Source organism: Rousettus aegyptiacus, unplaced genomic scaffold, assembly GCF_014176215.1.
Source record: "Rousettus aegyptiacus isolate mRouAeg1 unplaced genomic scaffold, mRouAeg1.p scaffold_m13_p_6, whole genome shotgun sequence".
Taxonomy (NCBI): domain Eukaryota; kingdom Metazoa; phylum Chordata; class Mammalia; order Chiroptera; family Pteropodidae; genus Rousettus; species Rousettus aegyptiacus.
This window is the reverse complement of record NW_023416309.1, coordinates 70082322-70101525: the sequence shown is the minus strand read 5'-3', so window position 1 is coordinate 70101525 and position 19204 is coordinate 70082322. Positions and strand designations below refer to the sequence as shown.

Sequence of the window (19204 nt, the reverse complement as noted above, 5' to 3'; positions counted from 1 at the left end):
TTCCTCTTTTAGAAATTCACAGTATATTCAATACATTAAAGCCCTAAAAATCTTTAATAATCATGATTTGTATATTATTTCCAAAATGTATTGAACTCCACAATTCTTTTCCCTCTATAAAACCTATTAATAGTTTTCAGAATAAATGATCCATAGAATATGCCTTGGAAAGCACTGATACATAAACACACCTTAAGATCACATTACATTTCTTAGTATCAAAATTCCCCACAACTAACACTGAGCTTTCTGTTGACCAAAGTCAATATTTTTCACACATACTGCTTGGCTATCCTCTCTTGAACTTAAAAATAAAATCTTGCATTTAAAAGTTTCAAGTTGTCCCTATGCTCACTTGTTAGGTTTAACTCCATATTTTTTCTATAAGATCCTGGCTCTATCTCTAAAGATATTTACAATCCATCCCAATCTATATGAGAGCCTTTTGAAAGTTTGGACAGTATTTTAAGTAACTTATCTTGGTCTGCTCTTTATTAATCCAAACACCCCAAATTCCTCCATATGTGCCATCATTTTTATATGGCCTGATATTCAACACTCTTACATCTTAGAGACTCCTCTCTGAGCATTGTGGAATTCGCCAGTTTATATATTCATTGTTAGCTCTGCAAATGAGCCTTGACTGTCTTCTTAAATTGGTCTTAGGTTGCACTTCAGTGTGACAACGCAAGTCTTTGAAATGGAGTTTCTTATGTGGGTCTGTTACTAAGGACACATTCTTTTGATCACAGACCTAGATATAATTGATACTGTCATTATCCTTCCCCAACAACATTTGAAATTCCAGCCTAAAGCACTTTTAACTGCACCAAATTTTGTGATATTGTTGTTAAAGAAAATTTGCCAAATTTCCACCAAGGAAGTGCTACATACAGTACGGTTTCTACAGTTAAAAGCTTTAAGTTCTCTGATTTGTCTCCCATATCTAATATGGTGTCATTACTAAGAAATCTTGGATTCACTCTCCCTTCTACACAGTCTAGCTCTAGTCATAAAATTAGAGACATATTTTATTCATCAAAAAGTCCTTGTAGATCGGGCTTTTCAGACCTGCACTTTGTTGTTCTTTATTAGATCATTAGTGTAAATTTACTGCCATCAGTACTGATTCCCAGTATATTAATTAATTTTCAAACTGGGTAAATGTACTCCCACATCACTTTCCCACATGTTTTCTTCAGCTAGCAAGAATGGCTCTTCTGGATTACATTAAATCTTGTCCTGATGTCTGGTTATTTTTTGTTAATGCCTGGCAAAGCCAGAATAGTTGAAGAGTTTTCTATGGCCCTGAAACTACCTTCAAAATATAATAAGTCTTCGATATTTAAATCTTTCCACTTCTTTCTTATAACCAGACAGCAGTCCTGGTTTCTCTATAGACGTTACTGATATCCTCACTTTCCCTCCATTAAGTTTAATGAATCTTGTCCCTTGAGCTTAAAAGTCTAACTCACAGTGCCCTTTTGCCCTGGGCAATGCCCCTGATGGTGAATAGTATGCTGATTACCTCTTTTCAGGTGGACCTCCCAGTTTGACCTTTAGGAGAAAAGAATGGCAGATAGGGACAATTGCTTGTACTGGTATAAATTTTTACTTAGGCATTAGAAAACCTATTCTTTCCTGGATTTGCTTCCTCTACAATTCTTCTTACTCTTGAACTCTCTTGTATTTGGGTTTTGATGAGTAAGTAGCTTCTTTCTAAATTAAAAAAAAAAAAGTTGCATCTTCAATACTTAGAGAACAGATTAGTGTTAAAGGGACATAGACTCCCTATCTTATATCTTTGAGTTAATTGAGTTATACTAAATACTTATTAAACATGATAAAATTTGTCCTGGAGGCAACAGTTGATACAAAATAAGCCCAAATTCTTATGAAACTTTTATAAATAGGGGATTCTACTGAAAATGCTTTAGGATCATCATGTCCTTATAAACAAACCAGTTATCTAATGATGGCTGATGGCACATTCTTCAGCAATAAAGCCCTCTATGCTAACCTTGTAAAGTTGGGACTGGCATCCTGTAGTGTACAACATCACAAGAGACAAAAAAGAATGTTTTATGGCATTGCTGTGGATTGGGGAGCAAGACATGTTGTAATGGGGAGATGAGGACACTGGGTCATGATCTCCTTCAACCTACAATGGTTAAAGAGCCTCTGCTTAGGGAAATCTACTCTTGTGTCCCCATCTACTCTTCTGCTCAGACATGGGCTCTTATTGTATGTGCATGGCAGAGATCTCCCACTTTCCATTTCCCATCTGCAGTCCAAAAAAAATAAATAAAAATTATCCATGACTTTGTGGCACTGATAAACAAATGTTAAACATCCACTTTAAAGGGCTTCTCAAGAGGAAGGAAGTGTTGAAATCAGCACTGATATTTAATATTTAGGGAGTGTGCAGAGAGAAAAGGTAAATCTAGTGTTCCTCTACTCTATAGAACCAGAATTTAGAGTCAGTAAGGAGTGTCCTTGTCCCTGTGTCTCATTGCCAGGATATCGAAGAGGCTATTGAGCAGACCCAAAGCCTGAACATGTATTCTCACTTTGCTAATGGAATTGGTGAGCCCAAGTACATGCCTGTACAATCATGGGAACTTTTGACCCAGACTCTGGTGGAAGCCTTGGAGAACCACAATGAAGTTAACACAGTGATGGATCTGGTTCTCTTTGAGGATGCCATACGCCATGTGTAAGTGTGCTTTTTTTGTTACCTTTTCCAGTTGCCTCCTCTTCCCAATATCAGGAGTCTCATTGAGGCATTTGAGGACACTTTGATAAAACCAGGAAAGCAGCTACTGCTTCTTCCATGGAGATCAAGATAGCCACTGCTAGAGCAGCAGCAGCTGCTTCTGCCACAGCTTTAAGAAGCATCATAGTGCTGAACTCAGGCAGAACAGAATTGATTTCCTTGTCTGTCATTTACAATCCTTGGGCATGATCATGGTGACACCAAGGGAAAATTTGAGATCATAAAAGAAGCACCAGAAAGCTCAGGACCAGTATCCCACCCCATACTAAGTTCAAGGACCAGTTTTAAGATAATAAGATTAAAGTTTTTTATTTAAGTAAACACATATTTCACAAGTTGAATATCCTTCTAAGTGCTGTTGCTATGGAATGAGTAACTGAAGTAATTATCAAGCCTTTTAGATGATTTATACCACATCAATGCCATCGCTATACTGCTCTTTACATTCCCTGATTTGAGTCTCATTTACCACCTCTCCCTGCCTGGCCCAATCCTTCCAACCTAGCCCCTGGCACTCACTGTCTTCAACAGCAAAGTCTACTTCATCTTCAACTTCTCTAAACTATACCTTCATTGATAAATTCTAACTGAAACCTGACTGACTCCTGAGTTAAGAAAAGCTGTTTTTTCTTTCCCATTTTATGTACCTCTGGGCCTAGAGAGAAGTAAGTAACCCTTTTTACCCCCACTTCACTCCAATGGCATGTTTAAACAATTTATTCTTTTAGCTTTCACAGACTCCAGTTTTTTGAAGCACAAGTAATTGGACTTTCATACTCATTACCTTTCCTTGTTACTGTCATCTTTTGGCGACCAGTTACTCCCCATCATTAGCCAGTGACTGTAGTGCTGGAACCATCCTCTTCTTCTCAATCATATCTTTATTTATTTCTGGCACCTATAACACTTTGTCTCTCCTTAGCTCCAGTGATATTTTCACCTATCCCACTTCAGCTACTCACTCACATATTCCTATCCTAGAATCTCCATCATCAATAATGGACCCACTTCCAAAATCTCGATCTTGAACATCCCACTCTCAAACTTGCACCTCATACCCTTCCACTGACCTGCGTTTTTTCATTCCAGCTTTTCTTAAATTTTATCACTACTTCATTCATGGAGTCAACTACTTTCTCAAATTCCTCCATCCTTTTGTTACCATGTCTTACTTTCTTCAACCATTGTAGACTACATCATCCTAGTGCAAGCTTCCCTAACTTTCTATGATTGCACCTAGGTGACAAAACCCCACTATAGTTAAATCCCACTGTCTTTTATACCATGTCTGCCCCTAAGCATATGAAAATTATTGGGGGGAAAAATCTCCACCATTTTGACTTGGTTTGCTCCAGATTTTCAGCCACAAATGTCAAATGTCAAATGAGCCCTCAACTTTGCTAGAAATCCTCCTCCACTACCTTTGCTGGCTTCCTCATGCTGTGATGAATACATCACACTTTTTCTTCTCTTCTAAAACTTCTAACATCCTTCTCCTTTCTTTATTCATGGTTAATGAGCACATCTCTTATTTTGCTGACATAATGAAAGTAACCAGAAGAGAATTCTCTCATCTCCCTGCCATCAAATCTAACAGCTTATCTGGATTCCTTCCACAAATACTGACTTTCCTACAATTTCAGTTATCATTTATACCTAAGGCCAATTCCTCCACATATACATTGGATCTCTTCTCCTCTCACTTCTCAGTCACTTTACCCTTTCCTACAATTATCTCCCCTCTTCCTTTCTCCCCCTCCCTTTCTTCCTCTCTCCCTTTCTTCCTTCTTACCCCATCATCATTAATCCATTAATTTCTGAATCATATGCATTAACATATAAACATGCCATATTATCATTTATCAAAAAACAGTTAACTATTCTTGATTTTTATATCCCTTTTCATCTACTATCCCATTTCTCTACTCCTATTTACAACCAAACTCATCAAAAGGATATACTTGTCATACCTTCTCATTTCTCATCCTCTCCTCATTCTACTGATTACCACTTAAACAAAAAGTTATTATTACTGTCACCATAGACTTATGCTAAATTCAGTTGTCACTGCTGGGTCCTTCCCTTATATTACTTGACTTCCTCTGCATTTGTCATGATTAACCACTCTATTTGTTTATATCTATCCATCTACTTAATACATATTTATTAACTAGACAGTCTTAATATGAGTTCAAAGATCTTTGTCTTCTTCACTTCTTAATCTCCAACACCTAGGACAGTATCTGGAACATAGCAGGTACTCAACAAAGATTCTTAGTATGTCATGCAGAAATAAATGATGTAGAAAAATAAAATAGAAGGAAGAGGGATAGAAAGTGCTTTGGGTAGTTATATTTTATATAAGGTGGTCAGGAAGGCCTCACTAAGAAGGTAGCATTTTGTATGACATGTAAGGGCCAAACTTAACGTAGAAGTCACTATGGGCCTGGTGCATGTGCTTTGCATACATCAATTCATTTAGTCTTCACAAACCCCTGAAGAAAGCAAGGTCTAACACTCTGGCTCCAGAGTGTTTGCTCTCGACTACCACACTATGATATTGCTTCATGTGCTTTTTTGTCTCTTCCTAATCTAGTGTCAACTCCTTGTCTCACTCACATCTGACTCTCCCATACCTTGTACGGTATCTGATGCACAGTACGTGGTCAGTAAATAAGGGTTTTAAAGTGTCTATTCACTAATTTTGTCGAAATATCAGGGAGTATTTTCACTCCTTAAGAGCTACTAGAGCCTGTGTCGTAGTATTGGAATTGAGACAAGTCTGTGTCCTTTAAGAGTAAATTAAATTGGGGACAATAGGAAGTGATTCAGTCAATGTGGTTTCCAACATGAGTGATTAAACTGGCTAATATTATTTTTAGGGGAAAAAAATAGTGCTATGAAAGCTGGCTTTTCTCCTGAGGCTTCTAAACAAACTCTAAAGGTAGCATCCAAAGAGAAGCCTGAGCTACATTAGCAGTGGAAAAATAACAGGAATGATGAACTGCCTTGAGGGGGCAATTCTGAAGAATAAAGTGTATTTAAATGTATAATTTAAAAATAGCAGTGCCCCATGACTTCATTCTGGTACTGCCTTTCCCTCCCTTCTGTAAGGCTCCTCAACCCTCTTTGCTGCCTCTACAAGCCAGAGACAACAGAAGCATTGCCCTCTACACCAGAACACAGAACACCAAACAGTACAGCAAGAAACACAGGTTACTTAAAACTTTCAGAAGATTCCCTGGCCTTGTATCACTGCACACAGTGCTCGAGGCAGAGGGATTTAGACTCATTCCAAGAAGGTCCCACCTGGACTCAAGAAGGTTCAAGGTGGGAATAGGGCATGGCAGATAAAGACAAATGTGTATGCTCTTTCTCAGGAACCCATGGGGCTGGCCGAAGAGTCTATATTGTGCAGTAAGATCTATGCCTGTTTTCATCTTATTATCTGATTATTGGTTCTCACCCCTCGAGTTCTTAACATTATCTTCTGTTTTATTTTTCTTAAACCTTTCCCAAACTTTGCTGATTTTATTTGTCACCCAGTAATGAAGCACTGCGGAGTGGTAATGGGCACATGTTCTGGAGATAGAGCCAGACTCAAGTTCAAATCCTGGTTCTGCCACTAATTGGCTGCAGTACTTCACAAAGGACATTTAACTTCCCCAAGCCTCAATGTCCTCCTCTGGAAAATGAGGCTAATAAAAAAGCCTATGTGGTAGGGTTGCTGCTCTCTGTGTGAAGTCCTTTGCACTTAATAAGCAGTTCATAAATATTAGAATTTTCTTTGTGCTATTATTTTCTTCCCTTAATATACCATTTTGCTGACTTCCTTCACATTTTCAGCAAACTCTTGTTCTGCGTTTTCCTACTGCTTTACACTGGATCTTTTTTTCCTCTTAGGAAAAAAGTAACTTCAGATATACTTCTCTTCTTCCCCCTTCTTTTGTGTATCTTATTCGCCTTCTTTTGTATAGCTCTCTAGAGTGGTGTGTGTGTGTGTGTGTGTGTGTGTGTGTGTGTGTGTGTGCGCGCGCGCGCACGCGCACATATGTGTGTTTAGTCTTCAATAAGCCAGCTTCCTCCAGCTGTGCTGTGGTACATCTACAGCTTTTGTTTTTAATCTTCCAGAAATTCAGTAATGAATTAACTTAGACTGCCTTGGTTTTCTGGCCCAGCAGCCCTTTAGAATATTGATCTTCTTTTTAAATTTTGTAATTTAAATGCAGAGTCCTTTGCCCTCATCAGAGGATGTTAATGAATCCCCAGCTGGAATCTAATGCTGACAGTTGCAAACTTAACCATTCTTCTTTGGAAACTTCATCACTAATGATGCATTTTCCATTTAGATATTGAATAGCATGAACCATATTAAGCTGAGTTCAGACCTTCCAGAAAACAGTTGGGTATTGGGCAACCCAGAGAACCCAGTTTGATTTCTTCTCCTCTTCCTCCTCCTCCATGCTTGCCTCTCTCCTTCATTAATCCATTCCTGCTCCCTCTTTTATGAATCAAAAAAGAGGACCTGGATATCCTAGCACCATAGTTTCTCCTTCTATCATTGTGGTCAGGCACCATATTATCTAAAGTAGACACAAAACAGAGGATCCCTGCACCTAGCATCATCAACAATTATGTAAACTACCCAAATGTAGTGCTGAGTCTAAGGTATGATAAGGCAGGCATTGTTCCGCTTCACAAAAATGTATAGAATACCTTCAATGTGTTAGCACTATAGAGAATGTATGATGAGTATACACACTCTTCCAATGTCTAGAACTGTGGTTTAATAAGGAAGCACAATAAGTTTAAATCTGTCTGATACAAGACAGAGTATAAATATCACAATAAAATAACTATAAAGCAAAATCGAAAAAGAATTAAATGTAGATCAACAAATAACTCTTAAAGATTTAGGGAAATAAATTTTAACTATATAAATTAGTGACACACAATTTTAAGTTAAAAATCTAAAAATTTCTATACATCTAAAATATTAAAACTAAAATATAAAAGTGGTAAACTGAGGGGGTATTTTGAGAAACATAATCCATCAGAAAATCGACAAAAGAAAAAATATATAATTATTAATTAGAAAAATGTTCAATTTCAAAGAGCTAAAAGTTAAACCATAATATTTTCAAACATTAAATTGGCAAAGATTTAAAAAATAAGTAAGACCCAATGTTAACAGGGTGAGTGAGGGTAAGACTCTCCTACCTGCCTGAGGTAGGAGTTACTGACTCACTTACACTTCTGCTAGGGTTTTCTTTCAAAGAGCAAATGCATCCCATAGGAGAGATGAGGTAATAAGGACCCATGGACATTTAGTTTATTGATGCTGATTATGACCAAGTGATCAATAAATACAAGAAATTTGCAGTAATAAAATTTAAACCACAGAAGCTCTTTAACATACATGCTCATATTTTGTTGACATGTCAAATCCCACCCACCAAAACATCTTTCAAGCTTGTGATTAGCTAGACCCTAAGTTGCTCTATGCCTCATTACCATTACTTAATTTGAATATGGAATTTCTCATTATAATATCATTAACAAAAAACAGAAACGCAGGATTGTATCCTATACAATGCACTCTCAGATGTATCCTCTGCTCTATTTGGTTGGACTTTACCTGTTTCTTGTTCTGCATGTTCTTTTGATCACAAGGTCACCAACACTTGTCTCTTCTTCCTTATCTGTTTCTCCACAGTGGCTTGATCACTGTGTTATGTATTCTCAAATTTAGTGATATAACAAATTTTAATTCAACTAACATAGCCTAACATATTCTTATTCTCCAATATAATAGATTCATCTTTTGACCAATTCTACTTAAGAAGAGTATAAATTGGTTCTACCATTCTGGGGCTTTTTAGTATATATCAAAAGGCATAAAAACTGTCTTACTGTTAGATTCAGAAGTTTACTTCTAAGAACTTAGCCTATGAATATAATTAGAGATATAAACTAAAAATATTTATATAGCATTATTTATAACTGGAAAATTTTGAAAACCACCTAAATATCCAACCGTAGGCTATTGCAGACAAGGAACTTATTCTACATAACAGAATTATCATTTCCCCATTAAAAGCATGGTTTAGCAGATTACTCAGTGACATAGGGAAATAATCACAGTATACTACCAAATGAAAAAATGATTTCAAAACACTACGTTCAGTATGCAATGTGAACCTAATTTTGAAAATGGACAGAATAGAATTATGAGTGTTGAAATATAATAACTGTATATACACATAATTTATACTCATAAACATACAGACAGTAGAAAAATTTCAGAAGGACATTTAATTAATGTCAATAGTGTTTATTGCTAGATACTATAATTAAAGTTCTTTCTGTATTTTATACATTTGTGTACAATGAATAGTCATTGTTTTTAAGAAGAGAAAAGATAAGGGAATAGGAGTCATTCTTGTAAAGAATGTAGGTCAACTAGACCCTTGGCTCTTGACTTCATAATGTTTTCAACTTCATCATCAGAGTAGAGATCTGGGATTGCTCCTAAGAAGAAATGGAGTACAGATGGGCAGCTTTAGCATCTCCCTGCATGATGCAATTGTACATGATAAATTTTGTGCCCTTGGGACACAGGCCTTTTGGTTTTTAGGCCTTGTTCTATTACTCTTGCTGGTACCAAGGGAAATCAAAGAGAAGATTGGTGGTGTATCCTGAAGGAGGAGTTGTGACACTTTGGTAAAGAGTACCATTTGAAGAGAAGCAGGAGGAGTGGGTTCTTCTGGAGGGCCTGGGAATATTTCTCCCTTGCTGGGGTGAGAACTTGGCACTGATAATGGTAAGTATAGCTGCAAAGCCAAAGAAGACTCCAGAAGCCAAAGAAGCGGGCGTCTTGTAGGTTGACATTAAGAATCCACAAATATTCATTACAAGGGCATCAACGTTCAGAAAGGATAAAAGAAGGAGCAGTAAGAGCTATGTCAGGACTCTATTATTCTGCCGATTTTAACTTTGCTCCATCTCTCCTAAGAGAAACAAACTGTTTTGTTCCTTCTAGTCCTCCATCCTTCAACTGATTTTTTTTCTTAATTGTATACCTTCTACTTTTCTCTTAATCTTGCCCCCTCCTCTTGCCTAAAAGCACAGGTAGGTGAGGAAAAAAGCAGAGAGATTTGGCAGGGTCAGGTTTGGCTGGGGAGGAGCTACAGGATGAGCTCTGGTCCTCTCCTTCTTGCCCATCGCCTGCCCCCTCCAATCCTGCCTGGCTGCCCTCAGCTCTTACTCGACTGCCACTAGTTTACCAGAGGCTTTAACTTAAAGCAAAGCAGTGGCAACTTCAATCCACTTGGTCAAGAAGGTGAAGCCAGGTCTGGGAACAATCTAACTCAAGTTTCCCACAGCCCAGCCTATGATAAGTTTCCATGGAGGAGTCTAGTTCTCACTCATTGTGCATGCTCCTCACAGAGGAAAGTCTAATGGAAGCCACATGCTTCTGCTTTCTTCTCTTTAGCTGCCGCATCAATCGCATCTTGGAGTCCCCACGGGGAAATGCACTACTTGTTGGTGTAGGCGGAAGTGGCAAGCAGAGTCTGACAAGGCTTGCAGCTTTCATTAGCTCTATGGATGTATTCCAGATCACACTGAGGAAAGGCTACCAGATCCCAGACTTCAAGGTAAGAAGGCCAAGCAGCTGTGGGGAGGAGACTCAACCTTCCTTTAACTACCCTTACACCAGCTCCCTGTCACACTCCATCAGCCCTTCAATTCTCTTGTCCATTAATCTCTGCTTAATTGTCCACCCATTTTCTTCTTAGGTTCTGGACTGGTTACACGAGGAGCTTTTTTCTCATTAGTCTCAGCTTGATAACACCGGCTTTCTCAAAGTCTGTGTTTGTGAGACCTCAGCTGCTTTAGTTACATCTGTGGAGCCTCAGCTCTTGCCCAAATTGGAAGCACATCTATATCAAATTCAGCACACAGCTCTCTAGCAGCTCTAGTAGACATAGGTGGTCTAAGCTTTATAAGAAATTCATATTTTAAAAGACAAGTTCAGTGACCACCAGCCGCTGGGACTTTCGATGGCATTTCCTTGTTTCAGAGATCAGGTACTTAGGAGCTCTGGAAAGTGGATAAAAGCATTATATAAAGCTTTCAAATGTCATTTTGTCCAATCCCCTCCCTTTTATCCATGGCCACAACAGAGACATTGTAGGGAGTAATGATGTAACTTCTATCAGGATGCTGCTCTTGCTGTCCCTGGGAGAATTCTAACAGTCACTAAACCAGACCTACCCACCTGCCTTCATAATCTCTTACCCAGTGATGCTCAATGCTGCTCTAAAACCATAGCTCAGCTTTTGATGATTTGGCTGTGGTTCTCAACCTTGGAGACATATACAGTTTAGTTAGGTCATTCTGTAAATGCAAAATTCTCATATGCACTTTTTAGAAGTGCCACCATAAAATATAGTCATTCCCCAGTCTAGTAGCCCCAGATAACTTGACATGACTCTTCTGTCAAGACCAAGAGCAATCATTGCTTTCTGGGGCAGGCGATTCACTTCTATGATGATATGAGTAACACAGATAAACAAGGGAATATCTCTGTCCTTTGGAAAGCTGTTACTTCTTTGTACAAAGCAGAAGCTCTAGAAGCTAATACAGGAGACAGAGTGGTTGTATGATCTAAAGATCATCACTATTTAACTTTACTTGCCCACCTCTACTGGGATCAAGGCTTTGGAATGAGACATATTGTCCTGTCAGTATAAGATAGAGTTCCTCCCTACCTCCTGTTGCCATTTTGCTTTATTTCCCACAAAAGTAGATAAGAAAATGGCCCCATTACTAAGAAGTGGGTGGGAATCTCTTGAGAAAGCCCTCTTTTCAGAGATCTCTGATATCGATTGTTTTTGTAGATGGACCTGGCCAGCTTGTGTCTGAAAGCTGGGGTAAAAAATCTCAGCACGGTGTTTCTCATGACTGATTCCCAAGTAGCTGATGAGAAGTTTCTTGTGCTCATCAATGACCTCTTGACATCTGGTAAGAGACTCTTTGCATTTGAGTATCTAATAAATTCTCTTTGGAGTTAAAGCCATTCTAAGGTGGAGACTTGGTCCACAGTGAAAAAAGCTAGGTCATAGAAATGAGGGAGAAAACTGATAGAGTAGAGTGGAGAACTCATTCATCAACATCCTAGGGGTGGTGCTGGCCCTTGTACCTCAGGCCATTTTACTATCACATCTATAAAGAGCCACTGGTCCTTGAACAGATTACTCACTAGCAGGCTTGGTGAGCAAACTCTGGCTTGTTTCTGATGAGGACCAGAGTTCCAAGTTCCTTACTGTGCTGGCTCCAAGCATTACAGTGATCCCAAAGTCTCATTTCTTTCCCAACCTACCCAAAACAAGTCAGTTTCATATCCAGGAATTTGACTACTAACTCTTATACCTTTTCTCCTCCAATCCAATAAATTTTTCTTTTGCTAAACACTGTCTTTTTAACATCCTACCATCTTCTACAACAGTATGTCACCTGTAACATTGCCTCATCTTTTATCATTTTACTAAATAATGAGAGAGTGGTCCAATTACCATTCCCCCCTGAAGCTATGCCCTAAAGTCTAATTTTAAAAGAATTAGGAGATGCCAGGTGTGTTTTTAGCCTCACCCTTTATCTCAATAGGCTCCAATACAGCCAGGTCACCTTCTCCTAAAATGTTTGAGACACAGAAAATGTTATATTTTTACCAATTGGTATTTTATTTTATTTCTCAATTAAATATTTTTTAAGTTTTTCACTTAGAAAACAACTTTTTTCCAAGTTCAGTTGAATTTCTGAAGCCCTATCCAGTGAAAATTGAATACAATCAGCCTGCTTCAAAGTCATGGAGTTACAAATTCTTATTTCCCTTTTAAGACTTAGATATAAAAACAAGATTTACACATATGTATTAAAATGTATATACAATTAAAAGTAATAGTTTCCTAATCTTTCTTCCTTTTTTCTTAACTACTTTGACAAGGAGAATAGAGCATATCTTTGTTCTAGTTTTCCCTGTCAAATAAATAATTTCTGGCTAAAATTAACTGACTACTAGTCCATGCATGCAGAGGTACAGGGATCCTTTAGAACCTCCCCATCCATCAGATTTTCAATTCTATGGGGTTGTGTAGTCACACAAGAATAAAGTAAAGACTAGAAAACTATACATCAGGCTACCTTGCCACTAACTCACTAACTCTTCTCTATCTGGTTATCTACAAGTCCTATTAGGTTGAAGATAAAAGAACAATGAGTGAATTCCACTGATTCAGCTCTTTCCCAAGAACATCTTCCTCAGTGACCTAATAACCTCATACCACAGGCTATCTGGTTTCCTCCTACATTTCTTTAGCTCGCTGTTTCATCCCTTGGCTTCCTGATATCATTTCCTAAATCAAACCTGTATGGAAACTCAGCTCATGAATCCTACTTCTGACACCAACTAAACATTTCAGAATTCATTATTATTCCAGTTGCATCTCAGGGTGGGTTATAGATTGACAGGAAAAAATCTTACACACGAAGTTATCAAATCCTGCCCTAATTAATAAAAGATATATAATTGTGTAAGAAGTAGGATGGCCACCCAGATCAGAGAAAAAGAAGCAGATCTTTGATCATTTTCCTTGGCTTACCAGAATTTTTAATGGAGGTCATGCAGCTGCTGGTGAAACTATGGCTGAAATTTTTGCCCTTGCTGAATGTGAAGAGTTTCATTCTTTCTCTGTACTTATTGCCCTATATAATATTCCTGAAGAATGTACACTGGCCGTTAAACCCAGGTATTTAAAAAAAATTCTTGCAAAATTTATTCTCTCTCAGTTCTTGAACCAAATTTGGCATCAGCAAGTTCTCATCCTAAACTATAGGGAGAAAATAGAATTATTCCCTGGCTTTCTGACATAACACAGCTGCCGCTAGCTTTCCAGAATTTCATAAATCCCATTTTACTGCAGTCCCAGCTAAGAGGACTTAATCTGCTCCAGGTGTGGCATCTCTTCCTTACCTAACTGCCAGATTTCATACTTCATTTTACTTTGGGATCTTATCTTAGGACTTTCCTTTTGCTTTTTAAAAAGTTTAACTGTTTACTACAAATTCAAGATTTCTCATCCCTGGACATGACTAGATCATTCTCTATTCATATCAAAACTATTTATTAAGCTCTCCTGTTTTAGTCAGTATGTGCTGTGCTCAAACATGATTATCATACAGCCTCTATGTGATCTATTAGAATAGTTTATAACCACTTATGTCCTCTCTCATAAAGTCATATATCTCTCTATCTCTGAACCAGGATTTTTTTAATATTTGGCCCAATTCTTCTTTTGGTGTATAGAACATGAAAAGATGACCTCATCTCCAATATATTTAGGATTAGATGCAAGATTTAAATGTTAGTGGCCTGCACATATCACATGAGAATGTGGAATCTGGAAATATTTGTAACAGACTTGGCACTGGATTGTTCTTCTCCCATAAGTACCTGGAACTAGATTTCCTGATGGTCCATCTATGCTTTACATAAGCGAAATTCTGGCCCAATTCCCCTGAAAGGAAAAAAGGCAAAGTGTAAGGTAAAAGAGAATCCATCAAGCATGCACCAGATCTCCTAAGCATACTTTGTGGTCTCACTGGATCTGTTCACTATACCATTCTCAAACTACAGACAGTGGAAATTTAAACCAGCACCTGGTTGGCTCTCTAGCTGCCAAGCAATAGTGTCAGAAGAGTAATCCAAAAAGATGCTTGTGTAATCAGCCTCTTCTTTTCATCCCGATACTAAATTCTCATTCAAGTTATTTGAAACTCTGTCTCTGTGCATTCTTCTATATTGCTAACCTCTTCCTCACTACTTACATCCAAGAGATAATCAAATGCCACCAATTTTGCCCCTTAACCATTTCTGAATTCATATCTTCTCTATCATGGCTACCAGTGATCTTTTCATTTTTTTGCTTCAACAAATGTAGATACTTCCTACCTCATCTCCCTACCTCCCAGACACTCTCTCTCTAATCCGTTCTTACTGCTGCTAAAAGGGTCTAGCTAAACTATAATTCCTATATTAGTTGCTAACTGAATGCAGGTAAGATATTTTTGTAACAACAACAACAAAAAAGGTTGTTGTTGACCTGCTTCCTTCCCTCCCTACTAGCCTCACTTCCTTCATTACAATCTAGTAATTCCTGGCTTCCTGAAATAATACACTATGCTGTTTACTTACACTGTTCCTTTTGAACCTCATGCCCTTCTCCTTCTTTGTCTGGATTAACTTCTGCTTAGATTACAAGACTTATCTTGGATGTTATCTCTGTAGGAAATCTTCATTGATCCACTATCATTCTGAGGAATGAGAAACATCCCTCCATGTTTCTATAACACTCAGTGGTTGCACATACCATTGTATTGAAACAACATTGTAAACTTCCGAAAGGCAGAGACTGTTGTTGATTAAATTTTTGTTATTAAATAATCCAGTTATACAAAATATAAAGATTAAATACCTACCACCCAGTTTAGGAAATAAAACAATACCGATATAATTAAAACCCTCTGTAGAGACTGTGTTGTTTTCATCATTAATACTGCCAGCACTTAATGTATCTACTGGCCCATAATTTGCCTTCAGGAGGTATTTGTTAAACTGAAGTATGCAACATCGTGAGAATATTGTGCTATCTTACATATTAGATATTACTGTTGGATATGTGCTTAGAGAATTTTTCTAGCCATATATAGAGAGAGGCAGGAGTACTAAGATAGTCCCTACACTCCCTTGCTTTTTCTCCTATGAGACCAGGGAAATGTTTTCTAAAAATGTTAGGCCTAGATGGAGTCAAAGCCCTTAAGCCTGTGTGCCACTAACTGATTCATGGAGAATCTAACCCTTAACTTTGCCCTCTTATCACCAACCTCCACTAACTGAACCATCTTATACTATCAGGATCTTCTCCACCAAAAGTAATTGTAACCTTTGAGAGGCCCAGACTAACAAAGAGAAGGTGATGGATGATTAGTCTGACTTACAGAATATTAGGACATGTTAATGACCACATGGGGCCTGAAAGCACTTGGAGACAGAAATAAGGTTTCCCAACTTTAGGTCTCAGGAGGAAACTTTTCAAATATTTAAATAACCTCTGCATCTGCCACATTACAAAATTTCCTCTAGCAGTTCAGTTCTCTGCTTTCAGCATGACTACCTACATCACACAATAAGTGACAGGGGTATTATCAGGAGAAATTAAAGGAACAAGTCTAAAATGCAAACTTTGTTCCCAATTCAAAGATATTTATCCCCAGATATTCCATCTGGTGATCTTCTTAGGGGTTCTTGGGATCTTGTGACAAAAAGCACTACCATCATAAAAACATGGAAAAAGTCTCTCAATGGCCTGGAGGCTTTCAACATCTTGACACTAAGGGTTTCACATAAACCAAGGTCAGCATACTCTTTCTATAAAGAGTCAAAAATAAATATTTTCAGTTTGGCAGATTGCACAGTTTCTGTCACAACTATTCAACTCTGTCACCATAGTGAGAAAATAACTAGATAATACCTAAATGAAAGAGTGGCCAATAAAACTTTATTTATGGACATTAAAATTTAAACTTTGTAATTTTCCCTTGTCATTAAATATTATATTTTAATTTTTTCAACCATTAAAAATTGAATAAACCATGCTTAGCTTTCAGGTCATACAAAAAAGAGGCAGAGGGTCAGATTAAGTTTGTTTCCTTAATATCTGTGATCTTATACTTAAAATGCCGAAAGAACATAAAAACTACATATTTCAAATCAGAGAAAGGTGAAAGATGCACACTCTATAATTAAAAATGATAATACCAAAGGGAACTAAATTTCTCACTGGAGGGATCTAAGATATTAATAGATAAGGAAATGCAGATATCAGAGAAGTAAAGGAGAAAGGAATAGGCCATCAGCCCCCTTAAGTTAGACGAATGTGGCTTCTGTCAATTCTATGGGACTGTTTCTCTTTTTTAAGACTGTCACGAACTTTTTGAATCCCAACACATGCTAAATATCATTTCATTTTCCTAGCATTTTCTCTGACCTCTATTTTTATCAATTGAAGTTGAAATGGGTTATTCCATTAATAAGATATTAATTTTGACAAGTTATAAACAGATTGTTTTATATGCATGCTATGAAATATCTTAATGAATGGAAATTAAATCAGGTTGGCTCAATTAAGAAAAAAGTAAATGATCATTTTCATGATAATTTTTTTATTTTGACTTTTTAAATGACTAAATCTAATTAATATACAATTCTTAGTAAACTGGCTGAATTTGTATGCCAGACATTTGTTGAAAAGTTGGCATGAATTTCCTCCATATATAGTATTTCAAAGAAGTGCAGCAGCCTCAATAATGAATAGAATTATAATTTTCATCATTCTGATTAGTTATAGACCATGTGCCAAATCACCCATCTTTGGGGATCTCACCCAGGTCCACAAGGAAGAAGCATTGGTAGGGTGATTCCAATGGCTTCTGCCATCTCTAACATTTCTATGATGCTAACATTTCATTGTTGGTTATGGAGGAAAGAAGAAATATGTGGATTTGGAGAACTTTAAAGGGGAGCTTGTATATAAGTCCAGGTCCACATAGCTTCAATACCTACCAAAAGCCTTGTATTAGAAATGTAAAAGAGTTTCTCTGAGACCCATAGAATATCCTGTAGTGAACCCCATCATATCCAGTGTTTTCAGATTTTAGATGTACCAGTGCTTCCTTCATTCTTACCTCCCTCGATCTCATTTCTCTCATTGAGAAAACTTGGCATCATTTAGTATCAGCTTCACAACTTTCTTTATACCTACCTCCTTGTCTGTTTCCATTTCTTAGCAGTTTTCTTCTTTCTTTTCATAATACTATTTCTCTTTTCCAAGGCCAACTCTTCCATCTGACCCAGGTGCCTATCCCCCGGATCCTAATTCAAAATTTTCTTTTATTCTATCTGTTCTTTCCATTTCTGGCACTTTCTGACAGTTCTTATATTCTCACCAACCCATTTATGATTTTTATACTTCTTTACAAATTATTTTAGACATACAGAAAACAATAAAATAAATGCTCATGCTATTATGAACAACATTGCAAAGTAGAAACTTTCAGTGTGCATATGCAAGAGTTTTTTTTACAAAACATAGATTACTAAATTGTCTGGTTTGTGCATTTCATCTTTACTAAAAAGTGCCAAGTTGCTCTCCAGAGTAGCTGTGCAAATTTATTCTCTGACCAGTAAAGATACCTTTTTTCTCTCTGACCATTACCCATTTCTTCCTAACCTCACTGACACTCAATTTATCTGATATATTAATTTTTGCCAACAGGTATGAAATGAAATATCATATTTTCTTTTTCTTTATTACTTATGACCTTGGAGCACCCTCAGGCTATTCCTCTCCTGAGTTGCCTGTTTATATAGTTTGCCCTTTGGTTCTTGGATTCTTTATCTTTTCTTATGGGTTTGTAAGTGTTTTTACATATCCCCAATACTAACCCTTTATTCATTATTTAGATTGTAAATATCTTTTTGAAGTCTGTATCTGACTTTTGTCTGCTGATTTAGTTTAGATGTTATAAAACTTCAGTTTTTTAATGCTTTGTGCTTTTTTTGTGTGCTTTTTCAAAAATCTTGTCCTATCCAACACCATAAAAATAATCTCCTATAATTTATTTTTAAATTATTACAATTTTACTTTTCATATTCATGCTTTTAATTCACCTGGAATATATTTTTGTATGGTGTTCTAATTTTATATTTTAATAATAATATTGAATTATCATAACATCACTTATTGACTAGTCTATTACAAACCTGTACATTGATTTTTAATATCAATTACCTGTTTATATCTGGATCTGTTTCTAGGTTTTTCACTCATCGTTCTATTTATTTACCCCAGTATCACTTTCACATTGTTTTAACTAACAGTTTTACAAGGATACTTGATTTCTGATAAGGCAAATCCAAATCCCTCCTTCTGGTTCTTCTTCACAAATATCATGGCCATATTTTCCCCTTTCCTCTCTCATATAATTTTTAGAATATACTTGTCAGGATCACAAAAGAAACCCATTTGATTTTATTATTGGAATTGTGTCTTTGTGATTCTAGTAATAATGAATCATCCACCCATAAATACAATATTTCTTTCCACTTATTTACAGTTTTATTTATGCCCTTCAATACTATGTTATAATTTTTACATCAAGATCTTGAACATCTTTTTGTATATTTGTGACTGCCTGCTTTACAGTTTTTATTGGTATTCTAAGTAACTTTAAAAATAACATTTTTTTGCTGAAGTACGTAAATGCCATTTTATTTCCAATTTTGATTTTGTATCCAGCAGCTTCATT

General features: G+C 36.9%; 1 protein-coding gene across 8 annotated transcripts in view; it reads left to right on the top strand.

Annotated features, from left to right (window-relative positions):
• The window catches only part of LOC107517402 (protein shisa-6), a 597831-nt gene that overhangs the window by 470258 nt on the left and 108369 nt on the right, over positions 1–19204 (top strand). For all 8 annotated transcript variants that reach the window (XM_036223917.1, XM_016158078.2, XM_016158077.2 and 5 more), the window contains 3 exons: positions 2520–2716; positions 10272–10434; positions 11680–11803. In XM_036223917.1, coding sequence (XP_036079810.1) covers positions 2520–2716; positions 10272–10434; positions 11680–11803 — 484 coding nt within the window. The remainder of the gene's footprint in view (positions 1–2519; positions 2717–10271; positions 10435–11679; positions 11804–19204) is intronic.